The sequence below is a fragment of the Arabidopsis thaliana genome, chromosome 5 (assembly GCF_000001735.4).
Source record: "Arabidopsis thaliana chromosome 5, partial sequence".
NCBI lineage: Eukaryota > Viridiplantae > Streptophyta > Magnoliopsida > Brassicales > Brassicaceae > Arabidopsis > Arabidopsis thaliana.
The window spans coordinates 16,041,857-16,059,456 of record NC_003076.8 but is presented as its reverse complement, the minus strand read 5'-3'; the positions used below and the strand labels follow the sequence as shown (position 1 = coordinate 16,059,456).

General features: G+C 36.0%; 4 protein-coding genes and 2 pseudogenes across 6 annotated transcripts; 2 read left to right on the top strand and 4 right to left on the bottom strand.

The window, feature by feature from the left end:
- Nucleotides 1-153: 153 nt before the first annotated feature.
- Nucleotides 154-2,378, bottom strand: AT5G40140 (RING/U-box superfamily protein with ARM repeat domain-containing protein). Its single transcript, NM_123377.2, has one exon. The coding sequence runs from the start codon at nucleotides 2,108-2,110 to the stop codon at nucleotides 458-460; it is 1,653 nt and encodes a 550-aa protein (NP_198830.1). The 5' UTR covers nucleotides 2,111-2,378; the 3' UTR covers nucleotides 154-457.
- A 3,022-nt stretch (nucleotides 2,379-5,400) lies between these two features.
- On the top strand, nucleotides 5,401-5,760 carry AT5G40130 (annotated as a pseudogene). The gene has a single exon.
- Nucleotides 5,761-6,420: 660 nt separating this feature from the next.
- Nucleotides 6,421-7,578, bottom strand: AGL76 (AGAMOUS-like 76; the record flags this gene model as incomplete). The annotated part of the gene is made up of 1 exon (NM_123375.1): nucleotides 6,421-7,578. One exon carries the CDS (start codon nucleotides 7,576-7,578, stop codon nucleotides 6,421-6,423), a length of 1,158 nt encoding a protein of 385 aa, NP_198828.1.
- Nucleotides 7,579-8,680: 1,102 nt separating this feature from the next.
- Nucleotides 8,681-9,523, bottom strand: AT5G40110 (annotated as a pseudogene; the record flags this gene model as incomplete). The annotated part of the gene is made up of 1 exon: nucleotides 8,681-9,523.
- Nucleotides 9,524-11,884: 2,361 nt separating this feature from the next.
- On the bottom strand, nucleotides 11,885-15,730 carry AT5G40100 (Disease resistance protein (TIR-NBS-LRR class) family). The gene is made up of 5 exons (NM_123373.3): nucleotides 15,015-15,730; nucleotides 13,858-14,935; nucleotides 13,475-13,777; nucleotides 12,294-13,382; nucleotides 11,885-12,218 (listed from the first exon to the last, which is right to left on the bottom strand). Exons 1-5 carry the CDS (start codon nucleotides 15,479-15,481, stop codon nucleotides 12,102-12,104), a joined length of 3,054 nt encoding a protein of 1,017 aa, NP_198826.1. The 5' UTR covers nucleotides 15,482-15,730; the 3' UTR covers nucleotides 11,885-12,101.
- On the top strand, nucleotides 15,724-17,538 carry AT5G40090 (Disease resistance protein (TIR-NBS class)). Its single transcript, NM_123372.4, has one exon. It carries the CDS (start codon nucleotides 15,963-15,965, stop codon nucleotides 17,340-17,342), a length of 1,380 nt encoding a protein of 459 aa, NP_198825.3. The 5' UTR covers nucleotides 15,724-15,962; the 3' UTR covers nucleotides 17,343-17,538.
- Nucleotides 17,539-17,600: the final 62 nt, after the last annotated feature.

The following is a 17,600-nucleotide window of genomic DNA, read 5'->3' as shown; positions in this document are numbered from 1 at the left end:
TATATAACATATAGTATAATTTAAAAAAAAATAACCTATAATATAGGATGAGTTATGATCGAGTGTAATGCAAATAATTGAAGAAATCAAATTAAAATTGAAAATTCATTTAAATTTTGTAAACGGAAGAATCAATTCCCATATCTTAAGGAATTAAAAGTCCTCCATTAGTTTTCTTTTCAATCTTTTTCATTGTTCGTTTTCTAAATTTTATAAAAGCAAAAAGATAATACGAAGAAAAAGGATGGAATTAACAAAAAGAAAAGCCACCCAAATTGCCAAATAATTCAAGAATCCACCCAACCATAAAAATTCACAAAAAAAAAAAAAAAAAACTCATCTCCAACTAATTACAATCCCCTACTCTATTATTTAGAAATTTAAAAAGAAAAAAAGAAAAAGTCGCAAAACCCACAATTAAAACTAAAACAAAAGTAACGAGTTAAAAAATGACACGTCAAAACTCGGCCGAGTTAACACAAGATTTCTCACCACCGAGTCGACACCGGCTCCGACTAACATCACCGGAATTAAGCAACTCCTCCCAATCAATCTCCTCATTCTCCACCAAATCATCATCTTCAATTTTAGCTCTCAACACTTCCAAAACTCTTCTCGCCTTCTGCTTAGCTCTTTCTCTCCCACTCCTCTCCACTTTCACCAACTCCTCCACCGCATTCGCCGCCATAGCCAACCCTTTAAACCTCAAACCACCGTCGTGACTCAACCCATACAAAACCGCAACACAGCTCTCCCGAGTCGACTCATTAACCTCTCTATCTCTTCTCAAAACCCCAACCATACATTCAACACCACCCGAGTCAAGCAAAGCTGGTCGACTCACCGGACACGAAGCCATATTACAAAGAATCAACAAAACACGACCAATCATCTGTCCTAAACTCACCATACCCAAAAGCATTTGAACAGCTCCAAGCTTAACTAGCTTCCCTCTATTACTCTGTACAAGAGAAAGATGATACAAAGCTAAAGCCGAGTCATGCCGAGTTAACTCAGTACCAACTCGGATCAAATGAAGCAACGGCTCTAAACCTCCGAGAACACCAATCGCCGTTTTGTTCTCATCTTCAAGAGCTAAACTGAAGATAACTCCGGCGGAATGCTCCTGAGCTTCGACGGAACCGCATTTCAAAACGTCGATCAACGGAGGAACGATTCCTGACCGTACGATCTTGACTTTATTAGATTTTTCCAAAGACAAGTTCACAAGAACCGCCGTGACATTCACCTGAACCGTCGCGTATCTGGAAACAATCAGTGACTTAAGTGCAGAGATTACTCTCGTTGTACATAAACTGATTCTTGAACTTTCATCGATTCTTGTGATGCGTCGAATCGAAATCAAAGCTTCTTCAATCTCTGAGATTCGATTACTTTTTAGCTTTGTTAGTAAAGCTTCTTCTTCTGGAGTTAGGTTAGGTTCTAAAGATTCGATTTCTCCAGATGAAGGTGAAGAGAAGCAACTAGGTTTAGTTGTTAACTGTAGTGTACGGCTTGAAGAAGCTATTGACTCATCGGAGCTTGAGTTGAAGTAATTAGGTCTCCGATCAAGCTCCGTCGCGGCGTGGTTAAGTCTCACTGATGGTTTATCTCTAATAGCTTGGATAAGCTCTTTCTCTGAAACAGATACTTTTCTTCTTTGTGGTTTTTTCTCCATTAATGCGAGTATAAGCTTCTCCGCGGCGGCGGAGTTGAGTGGCTTCGGCGGTGGAAAACACCGCCGTTCACACCAGCTGTGAATTGCGGATTTTAAAGCGAGATTTGGTATCACGGTGGAGAAATCTGGAGGTGGGGTTGGAGTAAAGCCTAGGGTTTTACAAGCTATGACGCAAGCTCTTTCGTAGGAGTGACCGGAAGAGACTATGATTGGGTCAGCCATTAAAGAACCTGAGATCGGACAGAGAAACTCTGCCGGAATCTCTGTTTTGGTCGGAGAATTGTTGTTTGATGAAGAAGATGAAGAAGAACGGGATAAGGAGGTTCTCCATTTGGATTTACCGGCGAGAGATTCTCGTCGGGAAAGGTTGTCACTTTTGTCGTGTTGTGAGTGAAGAACCATGAGATTGATGACTGGTCGTTGAATCTCCATTAAAGATTGGATTTTTCAGAGTGGAATTGGGGAAAGTTGATTTCTTGTTGAAGAAGAAGAAGACCCATGAATGATCTTGAAACCTTGAAAGATGAGATTTTTGTGGGAGAGATTTGAGGAAACTGTAAATGAGAGATTTTTGGGAGGGAGATTTTATTGTTTAGAAGAAGTATGGACTTGGTCATGTTGTTCTATTATCATTATTTAGTTGTTATGATGTAAAAAACTAAAAATCAAGGGTTTGGTTTTTTTGGTAGGTAAAGAGAAGATACGTCCTTTGTGAGAGAGTTAATTGATTGGAGAATTTTTCTTTGAGTTGGGATTTTGTGGATTCACATGTGTATTTTCAACTGTTTTGTATACTGAGCATTAATGATGTTTTTTATGGTAATTTTAAATTACTATTTTTACCAAAATTATACTTCCTCTATTTTTTTTCCGTTTAATTCTTTTTTAAAAACACAAATATTAAAAAACATATTAAATGTTGTTTTTAAATATATTACTTTTTGTAATTTATAATTTTTAATAACTCTAAATTAATAATATTTAATAATTTTATTAAATTTTACAATTTATTTATTAAATTTTACAATCTATCAATTATAACTAATAAGTATTGCATTGAAAACCTAAAAAATTAATCTTTTAGAAACAATATTTTTTCTATAAAATTAAACAAAAAAGAACGGAAGAAAATATTTGTGGATTTAAACCTTTAGATACCCAGCCGTTTAGATTTTACAATCTATGATTTATGCATATATAATTTTTATTGCAGATCCTCAATATATGTTGATAAGAAAATTAGTTTAGATTAATATTTTTGTTTTATTTATTTTAATATTGGTAGCTAGGTAATTAAAGTTGAAGATATATATATATATATGACCCATATAAAACAAAAATTCATTAATGAAAACGTAATTTGTACTCGTCTCTCCATGAAATACAGTACTCCCTCTGTTTCATATTAGTTGTAGTTTAAGGTTTTTACACACAAATTAAGAAATCATAAAAATCTCATTTAATCTACCTCTTTTATATAAAAACATCATTTATTATAACCAATTCAACCAATAAAAAAATAGATGATTAAATATAATTGGTTAAAGAATATTAAATACATTTATTATTTGCATAAAAAGTTGAAAACAACATTTAAATTGAAAAAAAATAAAAACCCTTAAACTACATTTATATAGAAACAGAGGGAGTATTATACAAACACAAACTTAAATGTTAGAATTTAGAAAGATAAATAAACCTTTAGTCTTCAATTGGTGAGAAGTTAATCATATTTATATGGTGACATAAGATTAGTGAAATGAAGCTACTTATTGGTCAAACTTACATTAATCTAAAAGGTTAATGATATGTCATATGTCTAAGATGGAGCATGCTCAAAAGAAAAGCTTAGTTAATGTTTCATGTTGATGCAATTATTTGTGTTTAGCTTTATGCAAAAACACTGTTTTTAACCAAGAACAATACTGTCGTTTTCAGCTTTATGAATGTTCAAAAAGTTTCTACTTTTTTGCTTTTATGTTTTTTGCCCTTTGTTTCTGAGAATTAAATTTGTTTCCTTTCTTCAATCACTTTGACAGACATTATCTCCAATTTAGTATATTGTCTACCCAATGTTAGAAATGTTTATTTATCGTGATATTAAAATGTTATTTGTTTCCTCATGATATTTCGCTAGACTAGTAAACAAAAGTATTAATTAACTAGTAAACTAAAATATTTATTTATATAAAAACATAAGTGATTACTATTTTCACGGGTAAAATTGTGTAATGAGTTTTAAGTGTACATACATGACTCTATATATAAGGTTGCAGTTCAGATTGATGGGAACAGATATATTGACTTACACTAGGCTCAAAGCTTAACACTTTTATAACTGGAAATTTCTCTTTTGTTTTTATTGCATGGGAATAAAGTAAAGAAATGATAACATAAAAAGAGAAAGTAAAACAATTTTAGTATTTTCTATCAAAAATAAAAAACATTTTAAGATTAATAGTTGTATTCTTAGTTGCTAAGACTACAGATAGGTCTATGTATAGGTAGTGTATGTATTTGGTATCAATATGTATGTGTATACGTGTAATCAATGATGAGAAAGACACAACCTTTAGACTTTGAACCTTTGAAGAGTGGTTATAGGCTGTTTATTTCAAGTTTTTTGCTTACTCTTTTTGCCTTTTTTCTAAAGTTAATATTCGTTGTGCCAATTTTCTTCAGAAAAGAAATCAGGAAGTAGAGAGTAGAGACGCATTCTGTTCACACTTCACTCTCAACTTAGAAACAATTATGCGTCAAAACTCAAAACTAGTAAAAAGCATATCAAAATACAATTTCGAAGTAATTGCCTTCGTATTTGGTTTGATTCATGTTTTAAATTTTCGTATACACTAACTTTGTATTTATAGCAAATAAGAATAACCAATTTTCTTTAAAAACGTTTATTTTATATGCAACCTTACTCATTTTTCTTTGTTAGATTTTCGCTATGCATACATGGACCATGGTTGATTGTTGCATGTATGTATACTATACTAACGAATGTAATTTTGATGATCTCATCTTGGGCCGAAGCCAATGCAACTATTTTTGTGTTGAAATTCCATTGAATCTTAAAGCCTATAAATACTTTTTAAGTCGTGTCTAGCTCACAATCAAAAAGCAAAGTCTCACTTAGAAACCAGATTCTAAAAATATTTTGTAAATGTTTGTCCATCTCAATATCAAAAACATTATCTCCAAAACGAAATGTGAAAATAATGTCAAATGTTTTACGATATAATCTTTAATTCATAGATATTTCCTAATCTAAAAATGCATAGTAATTTGGTAAACGCGTTTTGTTTTCAATCTTTAATTCATAGATATTTCATATTTAGCAAAAACAACGAATGTATTATGCGTAGTGACTAGTGAGAAATCAGAAATATATAAAATTAGCTTTTAGTTATGTTATCTATGGATGATTAATGAAAAGTTTTGGTCTATTAGCTGAGTATAGGTTAACAACAACAATCATATGATACATAGAGCTACTTCTTACCTCTCTCATTGCAATACATAAACAATAAGCCTTGTCCAAATTCGGCAGCTTTATCATCATATTGTGTACACCATAACAAGGATCAGAGGTTGGGTTGATACAAAAATGCTCTTAAAAGTAACCATAGCTCGGAAGCAAAGATCACTTGCAAGTGCAAAATGGTGCACCATATAAAATCCACAGTAACTACATCTACGGTGGCCACGTCTCAAACTACATGAAGCTGTTGGGGGAATATGAGCCAGAGAAGTTACAAACTCTCTTCAGTGCTTACATTAAGAAAGGAGTTGAAGCTGAGAGCATCGAGGAGATGTACAAGAAGGTTCACGCAGCTATCCGAGCAGAACCCAACCATAAGAAAACCGAGAAACCAGCTACCAAGGAACACAAGAGGTAAAACAAATAATCATTACTGGCTTTAATCTTCTTGTTGTGATTGGTGTGTCTCACTTGGTTCTTGATTGATTGTGATATCAAACAAAACAGGTACGACTTGAAGAAACTGACGTACGAAGAGAGGAAGAACAAGTTGATCGAGAGAGTTAAGGCATTGAACGGAGCATCTGGTGACTGGTGATGACATGAAGATGCAGAGTAAATCACCTTTCCAGCTTGTTTGTCTCACGCCTTTACTTATGTGTGTTTCAGACTAAAACAGTCAGTTTTTGTTTTCAAATTTTAGTTGCGTTGGAAGATTTTAAATTCGAGGATATTTTTTGTTTGAAGAATTTATTATTGTTCTCTTATTACACCATCATAATTTTCAGAGATGAGAGTGAACATTAGTGATGGAGATAGTATACAAGTTACACACTAGTCAAAAATGATTTACTTGCCCTACTTTGTGATACAATTCTAATTGGATGTTACTAATAGGCAAGCTTCTCTTACTTTACTACATGTTTCATCACCACAATTGTTTGATTGCTTTGCTTGTTTCTGCTACTTGCTACTGTATTGCTTGTTGTTTTGAGTTTCGTCGATGTGCCTCAATTTAACATGTTAGTTAAAGATTGCTCGAGTTTTTATATCATATATATGTAATAACTAAACCGAAAATACAAGTTGTAACTTTAAAACTCAGAACGAAATCTCTACAGATTAACAAGCGTACTCAAAAATAAAAATTAACAAGTGAATCAAGACTCAAGAAAACAGCTTCACTATCTCTGTTCCGCTACTTCACCATTGATCATAGCCATAGAGTTCATGCTGCATCAACTGATTCAACCAGGGGTTATTCACAGATTCTTGTTCTGTGTTTGAGACGCTGTTGAAAGCTGTTGTTAATGATGTTGCCCATAGACATGTTTTGATCACACCCATAAAGTTCATGCTGCATCAACCCAAAATTAGTCACAGATTCTTGAACCGCTTCTTTGTTTGAGACTTGAAAATTGTTGTTGGTAAAGCACATGTTCTGCTCATAACCACAAAGCTCCTGCTGCATTAACTCAGATTGTCGTTGGTTATTGACAGATCCTTCTACCGCCGAGTAATGTTGTGCCTTTGAGACGCAAGGATGTTGAAAGCTGTTGCTATTGATGTTACCCATACACATGTTTTGATCACAACCATATAACTCCTTCAGCATCAACTGATTCATCCCAAAGTAGTTCACAGATTCTTGTACCGCTTCTTTCTTTGAGAAGTAAGGAAGTTGAAAATTGTTGTTGGTGATGTCACCCATCCTCATGTTCTGATTCTGATCATAACCATCCTGCTTCATTAACTGATTCTTCAACTCAGATTGTTCAAGTAACGCTGAGAAATAATTCTGATTGAAATTTGATGCAGAGACTGAGATCTGAGACAGAGTATTGTCTCCATGGTTATACATAAACAGCGAAAACTGTCTAGGGTTCAAAGATTGGGTCTGATGATTCAAAGAGGATGGTGTTAAACTCTGATGATCCGGTTTTGTCTGTTTCTGCGACTCAAGAAATCGAAGCCTTTCTTGGAATTTAGAGACATGGAGTTTTAAGGACTGAGTCAGTTGAGAAACTTGGTCGGGAGGGTAATGATCAGCGAGTGGATACTTTAAAACATTCACGTTCTTCTTAAGACAAGTCTTCCTCTTATTGTTCGGATTCTTCAAACCCTTCTTCTTCTTCTTCTTCTTCTTGTTCAGGAACCCATGAAGATTAACGCTTTTCTTGCTTCTCAAGGCTTCGTTTAATTGACTATACCTCAGAGCAATGTCTCTCACTTTCTCTTTCTCCTTAGGCCATGTCTTAAGTTCTCCGTCTGGTCCGTAATAGATGACGCACGCTTCGATATCACAGAGAGTGCAAAGCTCTGAAGCTTTCTTGAATATAGTCTCAAGTCTGTTACTCAAACTTGTGGAAGCGAGTGAATAAGAAGAAGAGGAAAAAGGTAATGATCGCATAGTCATCTTCTTGTTGGTTTCGAAGACAAACTCTCTGTTTTTTTCACGTTCAAAGTTAAGAGAAAGCACGAAGGCGAAGAAGAATAAAATTGAGAGAGTGAAACTAATGTATTAGGTTTGGAGAGTAAAATCATATATTTATAGATGTAGAAGTAAAGATTTGGTTTTCATAACCACTCACGCTCATCGGTAAGAAAAGGAAATACGAGTATAGATTTGATTTCCGTATTTTATAGATTTAATAAAAAGAAATTTTCACTGGATGAAAAAAGAATTGCTCTCATGGTTTGTCAAAGTGAGATATGGTTTTTACCGTTTGTCTTTTCAGTTGTTTTCAGACTAAAATACCCTTAATGGGAGCAACCAAATCACACAGCACTTGATTTCGGTTTAGTTTTTCTGGTTTTGTTTTGAAACTTAATGGTTTACCCTTAATGGTTTTGTGATTTTGGTTTATCCTTAATGGTTCAGTTTTGAAAAAAACAAAAAAAAAACACTGAAACAAAGAAACAAAGAAGAAGAAAAAGAGAAAGAGACGGAGTAATTCGAGAGAGAAGTAGAAAGAAGTTCAAAATTCATTATCCACTCCTTCATATTTCGACATCTCTCCATTGAACTCCAAAATTGAGGAACAAATTTCTTGTTTTCAGAGATGAACAAAATGCAAAAAAAAAGCTCCTAGATACAAACACTTTAGCTTTTTAAACTAAAGATACTCTAAGTTTACAAGATTTATTTATAAATAGTAATCAAAACGTAAAAAAATGAGATTTTGAGAAAACTGATAAAGACGGCCGCAAAATTAGGTTTGCAGAAAAGGATACACAGGTTGAAGATGACTGGAAAATTACAATTATACCCTTCATCGAATTTTTTCTGTGTACGTACACGAAATTATTTATGGAACATATATGAGACGATTTCTAATAATTCAAACTATTTTATTACGTATTCTTATATCTCAATAATCTCAATACATACATAATAATTAAATAAAAATAGATGGTGAAATAATGTACGTACATTTTTGTTGGTAAATTAATGTATGTACATGTGTAATAATATACGTACATCTTTGTTTGTGAATGAAATTATTAAGAAAAATTTATTAATACAATATTAAACCAATATTGGCAGTGGCTGAGATAAGACATTGTTTGTTGTATGATTTTTCTGTTCTTAAAAACACTTCCCAATCTATAGTGTAGGTACATTGGTACAAACCATGTTGACACATACTTCTTCGAGTCACAACTGGTGTACGGTCACCCGAGTGAGAAATGTTATCTCCGCCAGGTACACGCTGACTTGTGTACGTACACTCTGCCAACAGACGACTGAATTCCCCTGGTGTGAGAATGACGTTCTCGTCAACATTCCCTATTCCATATTCTTCTACAATTACATCGTTCCACTTGTTGTAATCATAATCTTCGCCACTACTTTCACTACCATCAATAGTAGGATCGAGGGTACTTCCCCCTATAGATCCATCGTCACCCTGATAATCATCATACCCACCACCATCTTTGTTGTCCCCCTCCTCTTCATCCTCATTTGTTTTATCGTCTTCATCGTCGTCTTTCTCATCTACGGCCTCATTATTTTCATCAACATTTGAAACACTATCACATACACGGTCACTTTCAGCATCATCACCATGAGTCCTAGAGACATTATTATCGGGTGTCTTGACGGTTGTAATGAAAGAGACAAACAAATTGAGAGAAGGATACCGACCACGAATTAAAAAGAACGTATCCAACCCCACTTGACTGTCAATGTAGACAGGAGGGCGTTTAGTATCTATCAGCACTAACATCTCTCCCGGCATCCAGTAACTAATTATGGGATTGATCTCTATGGATTTCAAACTGAAAGCCTCGCTTAGTGTACGTACAAATTCTGTGTACGTCCTGTTTTCCTTAACACGTACACAGCGACCAAACATGTCTTCCTTTGGTTCAAATTTCCATTTTTCTTATTTGCATCTCCACTCACCGACCATAGTAAATACGGGAATATCCATTACCCAACTGCATCATAAATTCAGGAGAAACCCATTAAATGCAACTGAAAACATGATTGTACACACTTATAAACATATATATTTACACATTTAGCATTTTCAACCAACAAAATTGGAAATAAAATTTTTTTGGGTTTTTCTATAAAAAAACAAAGTTGATTTCGAATACAATGAAGATCATAGCGTGTTATAACAAAAAAAATCTTTAAAACTTCATTACTTACACGATAATGCTTATCTTGGCTCCAAACTTCGTAAATAAACAAGATCAACACTTCTTGAGCATCAATGTACGTTCGCAATTAATGTTTGTTCCTGGGTTCATCTTTAACTCAACAATTATTATCAATAATTTTATAATATAATAACATGTAATGATGATTTTGCATTAATTATAACAAGAGTCACGTCTAAACTTTTTGGGCCATTAAATGTTGATGTCATTTCGTTTATAATGAAAAAATCTCCCTTCTAACTGTAAAGCGCGCTCCTCAACGTGAAACAAAAATATCTCTAACTAAACCGGAACAGTGTACCTAACTAAACCTGACTAACTAAACCATACATTCAACAATTTCTCATCTGTAGCAGCAAGGGCAAAATGGTCAAATTTCAGTTGAAAAGACAAAACGTGAAAACCACCTTTCACTTTTGCAATCCCTGAAAATAAAACATGGTCAAAGGGTGTGCCCTGCAAATTACCCTTTAATAAAATCCATTGATATCAATCGAGATTACAAAGTTATTATACAAAACTATAAAAAAAACATGTAAACAATATCCCATTAGGATTGGTTCGTTTGAGTTTTAATTAATTTCGAATGACAAAAAAAACTATAAAAAAAACAAATTATTACATAAGCATATATTTGTGTCCTACTGTATGATGAGAACGATATACAAAAGAAGAGAATTTGACGATACTTTCCGTAGATAAGCCTTATTCGCTAACAGATTAGTGAATCTATTTTTTTTCTTCTCTATATTTGATGCCATATAATGAGAAAAATACACAAAAGAAGAGAATTGGGTGAACGACCTGTGTCCCCCTCGGAAGTTTCATATAGCATTAGAACTACACAGAATTCCAACCTCGATCTTGGTCCACACAAATAGAAAGTTCTAATCCTATTTCTCCCTAAATTGAAAGTTCGAAACCTCAAAACACATAAACGTTTTTTTAATTGGTTTATAACGACCTGTGTGTTTGAGGTTTCTAACTTTCAAATTAGGGGAAATAGGACTAGAACTTTCCATTTATGTGGACCAAGATTGAGGTTGAAATTCGGTGTAGGTCTAGTGTTATATGAAACTTCCGAAGGGCACACAGGTCGTTCACCCAAGAGAATTTGACGATGTTTTTCGTAGATAAAACTTATTCGCTAACAGATTAGTAAATCCATTATTTTCCTTCTCTATGTTTGATCTCCCTCTAATGCGAATTGTGAAATTTATATAACTAGATTTGTATGATATGTTATTGAACTTTTGACAAATAATGAATAACGAAACAATCACTCTAGTAACACCAAATTTAGTTAAAATTATATTTGCAAATTAAAGTAATAATAGCAACAATTAACAAACGTATTACCAACTAATTTACCCTAGCATAAATTTCTATTGGTTGCTGTCAAAAAATTTAAAATATATATAGTGGTTAGGAAGACATATAATCTCTGGTTTACACGAAATTAGGATTTGGTTCGAATTCGGTTTTTGGGTTTAACGAGAGAGTAAACCAGATTCCGCCGGAGGTGCAAATTTAAATTTTAAAACCAAAATCCGAATTCGAACCAAATCCCAAAGTGTAAACCAGATTATAATCGCCAGAGTTTCCAAAAGTCTCTCCGTTTTATCGGAGTCTCAGAATCGGATTCCCGGCGATGATGGTGGAATTGGATCATTTAAGGTTCGTTGGGTTTTATTTTGGCTGTGTCCTTAAGAGAACAAATGGGTTGCTATTAGAAGGTTTCTATGAATTGGGTCAAGATCAGAGACGAGTTTGATTCATATTTTAGCAAAAGTGAATGTTTTATGCGTAGTCAGAAAAAAAAAATAGAGAAGATTGGCTTTTAGTTATGTTACCTATGGATGATGATTGAAGTTTGACTCTATTAGCTGAGTATAGATTAACAACAACAATCAGATACTCTACTCTTCATATGAAAAGAAAGAGTAATAAACGAAATACATCTGTTTTTGCAGTTTTACTCAATACTGAAACCAATATAACAGCTTCACTCTCTCTGATCTGCTACTATAACATTGACTCTGAAGGAGGTAATTGCTTTGACTCTTTCTTTTTAATTGCATTCTTGTCAGTTAGTTTATTAGCAGAGAAATCTCGAGTTGTTGGAAAGAAAATAGCTGCTAGGGAATGGTAGAGATATATCAAAATGTTTGCAAAATCTCTTCCTAGCATACTCATAAACGTAGCTTGTGTTCACACGGGATCAAAATGAAAAGAACAACAATAAAGCGTGGCATGTAGGAATGACTAGAAATATGAGCAGCATAGGAACTTGGGTAGGCGACTCTTTCTGGCTTGGTGATCCTGCTCGTAACTTGGCATCTCCGTTTCTTGGAAGCGAGCACTATGTGGTTGTGCTGATACCTAGAAAAGAATGAAGATGATGAAGAGACTACATAGACCAGAGTAGAGAGAAGGGTCAAGTGCAGAATATTTCACCTCTCTGTTTACTCTCCCTTTGAAATGTTCTAAATCATCAGCTTCAAGAGAATCACAACCCTTTGCGTCGAGAAACTGGAGGCTCAGTGGGAGTTCTTCCAGTGATTTGAGTTTCTTGCAGTTATTCAGGCAGAGAGTTACCAATGAGGTAAGATCTCTGATGCTTGATGGCAGTTTCTTAAAGTCATGGCTGCTGAGATCTAAATATGCCAACTTGGGGAAATGACTAAGCTGGTCTGACAATGACTTCACATTCTTGCAGTTGTCAAGGCAAAGCTCAAGCAAACTGTATAAGCTTGGATCTTGACTTGCATCAGAGATTTTCACCAAAGATCTGAGGTTCTTACAGTTAGAAAGAGTGAGTGACTGCACCTGAGTTAGCTCTGGCAATTCCTTGAGTTTGCTGCAGTTTCGGAGACAGAGAGTTTTCAATCGGGAAAGTCTATTCATATCTTCTGGTAAATTCTCAAAATCATTTCCGCTGAGATCCAGATTTTCTAGGAACTCAAAGTGACCAATCCCATCTGACAGTTTTTGGATGTTTAAGTTGACTAGTTCTAGCTGTTTCAGGCCAGGAATATCTGGAAAGCTGTGTAAAGTGACAGGTCGACCGTTCTCTTTGTAGCTGAACCTCCTGATATTGAGTGTAGTAGATTTGTTAAGCTCCGAGATGAGCCGAGGAGCTTGGTGGACACTTACTGTCCTTGTAGCATGGATCTTTTGCTCAGTACTAAAGGAGAAGTATTCAGCATATCCTTCAAAATCTGCAAAAACACGAAATCTAATGTCTCCCGTGATTGATATATTCATAAGTTGCATTTCCACGCTTGAAGTTGGGAACAACAATGTAATACGTTGCGTCTGAGAAACTTTCTGTATAACAACACCCATGGGATTCTTAGCCCCACCGTAGTATGATAGATTAAGCCTGCCTAGGGTAGACCTCTCTGCAATGGACTCTGGAATTCCTTTTAGTCTCTTGCATTGTTCTAGAAGCAACTCGTCAAGCTCCTCGGCACATGAAAGATCTGGAAGTTGTTTGAGATTCTTAGATCCCGTCACATCTAGTTTCCTCAAATGACCAAACTTCTGAGGAGTGGACACCAAAGAATAGTTGGATATTGCACATTGCTATAGCGAAAACATGAACTGATGGTCAAAATAGTAAGAAAGGAGGTTACCAGTACTCCACTCCAGAGTGTTTCTAGGTTGCTGTGACGCAGATTGAGTTCAACAAGACAATATGTATTAAACCTGAGAGGAAATTTGCTCAATGGAAATGCGTCCCAATGGAGTAGGAGACAATTTATGGAAGGGTATTCATCTTCAGGAATCACCTGCAACATCGATTCTCTCTCGTTAACATGCTTGTAGACCTTTAAAAACCTAAGTTTATACATTCTGCTAAAAACACCGGTCGCCATCGAAAATGCACAGGTCATTTCACATATGTGTAGGGAGATGCTTTCAGTTTGTCCCATTCCCTGGTGATAGAAAATATAGCAGTGAGCACGATAAGTTGCAGGATTACAAGATGAATATCAAGAATTAAGTAGATACTTACAAGAGTATCATGAATTGTCTCCGGATCCCCGATGAATTTTCCACTGGCAAGCATAATTTCTCTTCCCATTTGTTCAACCAACTTATGCAGGGTTACATATCCATTACTTGTTATATTGATGAGAGATTTCTCTGCTAAAACTCTCATCCACAAGTTACTTTCCATTCTGCTAACATCAAGTAGTGAAGTGACACGCCGGAAAGTGTCTCCATTAAAGAGACATGCAACATGGAGAAAAGCATTCTGATGTGCTTTTGCTAAACCCTCGTAGCTAATTTTCAGGATTTCCATTATATTCTCGTCAGGAGTACTTTCAAGTCCACATACTGCTTCTTCCCATTCTTCAGGAGAGTTGGCCCTTCCACGGAGAAATAAGGCATAGGCTTGAAGGGCAGAAGGAAGCCCGTGCGCAAGCCGAGCTGCTCGGATTGAGAGCTGTTCAAAATCAACAGAAGGAGGACTGCCTCCTTCAAAAGCAATCTGTTTAAACATCTGCAGGGAATCCTTGTCGTCCAAGCACTTAACATCATAGATGGTTTTTACTCCACAACTATTGAGCAAGCCCTTGTCTCGGGTGGTTATGATGATTCGGCTCTGACGACCAAACCATCTTGTCTCTTTTGCCAGAGCATGGATCTGTACCAGTTTATCCACACCATCAAGCACAAGAAGAACCTTGTGGTTCCCAAGTCTTGCCGCTATGACCTCGCGTCCAGCTTCCACACTCCACGGCATAATATCATCACCGAGGGTATTGTAGAGAAGTCTGTTTTGCAAATGCAGTAGATCAAGCTCTTTATGAATACCTTTAATGTCTTGTGTGAAATAACTAGCTGTAAATTGTGATGAGAGCTGGTCATAGAGACACTTGGCGATGGTGGTTTTTCCAATGCCTCCCATTCCCCATATTCCAATCATACGAACCTCATCATTATTGGAGTCCATGTCCAAGAGCGACTTGAGACCTTGCAGGTGAGTATCCACACCAACAAAATTTCTGAAATCTATCTTATGCTTCAATGTCTTGCGCTTTGAAATATCTTCGACAATTTTCCGAACCATAGTTGCCTCATCAATGCTATAATCGAAAAAGAACACAAGTACTAAGATTATGCATATGTAATAAAATTCAGTCTTGTGCGAGGAAAAATACATACCATTGTCCCGATGCCACGCCTGAAAGATCGGCAATCAGTTTAAGAGCTTGTCTCCACTTGGGAACCATATCAGCCATTTGTGGATCACGTTGGTACCCTTCTAGATCGAAACTTCCTAGCTGATACCTCACTGCAGAGGGTTCTACTCTGTAGAAGACGGGAAAGACACCAAGTCTTCCCTCCATCTGAAGCTCCATTATCGATTGGAGCTCCATTAAGCACCACCTAGAAGTAGGGTAGTTCTCTGAGAGAACCACGACAACAAAATCTGAACCCTCAATGGCTCTTTGGAGTTCTTCAGAAATGTGATCACCTAGCTCAAGCCTTTTGTCGTCTTTGAAGGTAGCAATTCCTCTGCTGGTAAGTGCTTCGTACAAATGGCTGACGATAGAATGTCGAGTGTCTTCCCCACGGAAACTTAAGAAGACATCATAGCTGGATGCACGAGATGCGGATGAGGAAGCCATTGTCAAAGACCTTGGCTTAGAAGAGGCTCAAAGATACTCTGTTTCAACGCTCTGTTTCAAGATGATCATTTGAATCCTGAAAGATCAAAAGATAAGAGAGATGTCGTTTCTTTAATGTTGGTTTGATGCATAAACAAGGAAAATATAAGAAATTAATCTATCAAGCAAGTGGATCATGTCTTGGAGCAGTGAATCTTTGATTTTGTTCGGCAAAAAAATATAAAGAATAAACCAAATGCTACTTTGTATGCTGTCATTTTGATAGATATCTATTAAGAACTTTTAAATACTTTGAAATCTATCATTGCTCTGTTTATTTATATATTTCTACGTAAAGTTTTTGTCTTTTTTGTCTTGTTTGTTTTCACATTAGCTACTAGTGTTTTTTTTATAAGTGGTGTGTTTGTTGTAAAGCTGTTTCACATGTGTAGCTTTTCGTTGTTCGAGTCCAGCTGCAGAATTAGTGTTTTTAACCAAAGCAATGTCTTCTGCTTCTTCATCTTCTGCTGCTTCTTTGTTGCTTGGAAGGGAGGTGGATGTCTTCCTGAGTTTCTGCTGCCAGACTAGCCATGGATATTTTCAAAATATTTTGATTCGAAATGGCATTAGAACTTTTTTATCCTACAGATGCTTGGAGAAGAGATTCGGACCAATTGGTCAACGGACACTCAAGGCTTTGGAAGAGTCGAGAGTCGCGGTTGTTATGACCTCTACGACGAAACCTTGCTCCGTTGGCTTCCTAGAAGAGCTCTTAGTGATACTCGAGTTTCAGGAAAAAGGTTCACTCATGGTCATACCCATTTTTCTTACAGATTTATCTTTTAATGTGGAAGAAATATGCAGACAACATCCGGAGAAGGCGCCAAGTTGGAGAACTGCACTTACCAAATTGACCAACCTTGCCGCTGAGTATCCATTATCTCAAAATCTTGCAGGAATGGATCAGTCAGATCTACTCAACCAAATTGCTCGTGACATATCTCTTGTCGTGTTCTACTCCGGATCAAACGATTCGAATGCCCTTGTTGCAATGGATCGTCACATGAAAGTGGTTTATGACTTGTTGGCTTTAGAAGTTAACAAAGAGGTTCGTACAATTGGCATTTGGGGTAGTGCTGGTGTTGGGAAGACAACACTTGCAAGGTACATTTATGCAGAGATCTTTGTAAACTTTCAGACACATGTTTTCCTAGATAATGTTGAAAACATGAAAGACAAGCTTCTAAAGTTTGAAGGAGAAGAAGATCCAACGGTAATAATAAGCTCATATCACGATGGACATGAAATTACCGAAGCAAGGCGTAAACACCGGAAAATTCTCCTTATCGCTGATGATGTGAACAACATGGAACAAGGGAAGTGGATCATTGAATATGCTAACTGGTTTGCTCCAGGAAGCAGAGTCATTCTTATTAGCCAGAACAAGAATTTGCTTGTTGACGCCGGAGTGATGGATGTGTACGAAGTCAGATCTTTAAGATATGATGAAGCTCTTCAAGTCTTCTCTCATTTTGCTTTCAAGCAGCCTTATCCACCTTCTGATTTCGAAGAGCTCGCAGTTCGTGCTGTCCATCTCGCAGGCTTTCTTCCTTTGGGCCTTAGACTGTTAGGGTCGTTTTTAGCTGGTAAAGGTCGAGAGGAGTGGGTAGCTGCACTGCTCAAACTCAAGGCAAAGCAAGGTGGACATATAATGGAAGTGTGGAAACTTATGGAAGCAACAGACGATAAAGGCCTAGAGGAGTGGGAAACTGCAGCCGATATAGTGGAAAGGAAGGAATCATCACAAGATAAAAGTCAACAAGAGAGTGAAGTTGCTGCAGACATTTTGATAGGAAAGGAATCATCACAAGATAAACAATAATAGTAGTGTGAAGAGTCATTTGTATCTCGTCTTTGTTTTATTGACGATAATACGAGTGTGAAGCTTCCTCACTAAGCTTTAAGTTAGGACTCTGTTCTTCTATTATCCTTAATCCTTTTTTGTGCTATTCTAAAAATGGTAGATTTGGTTTGATATTTTCACGAAACGATATACAAAATAATTGATAACATGTTTATGCGGTGGAATATATATTCACTTGATAATTGGATGTTCACATAGTAGAATAGCTTGATACAA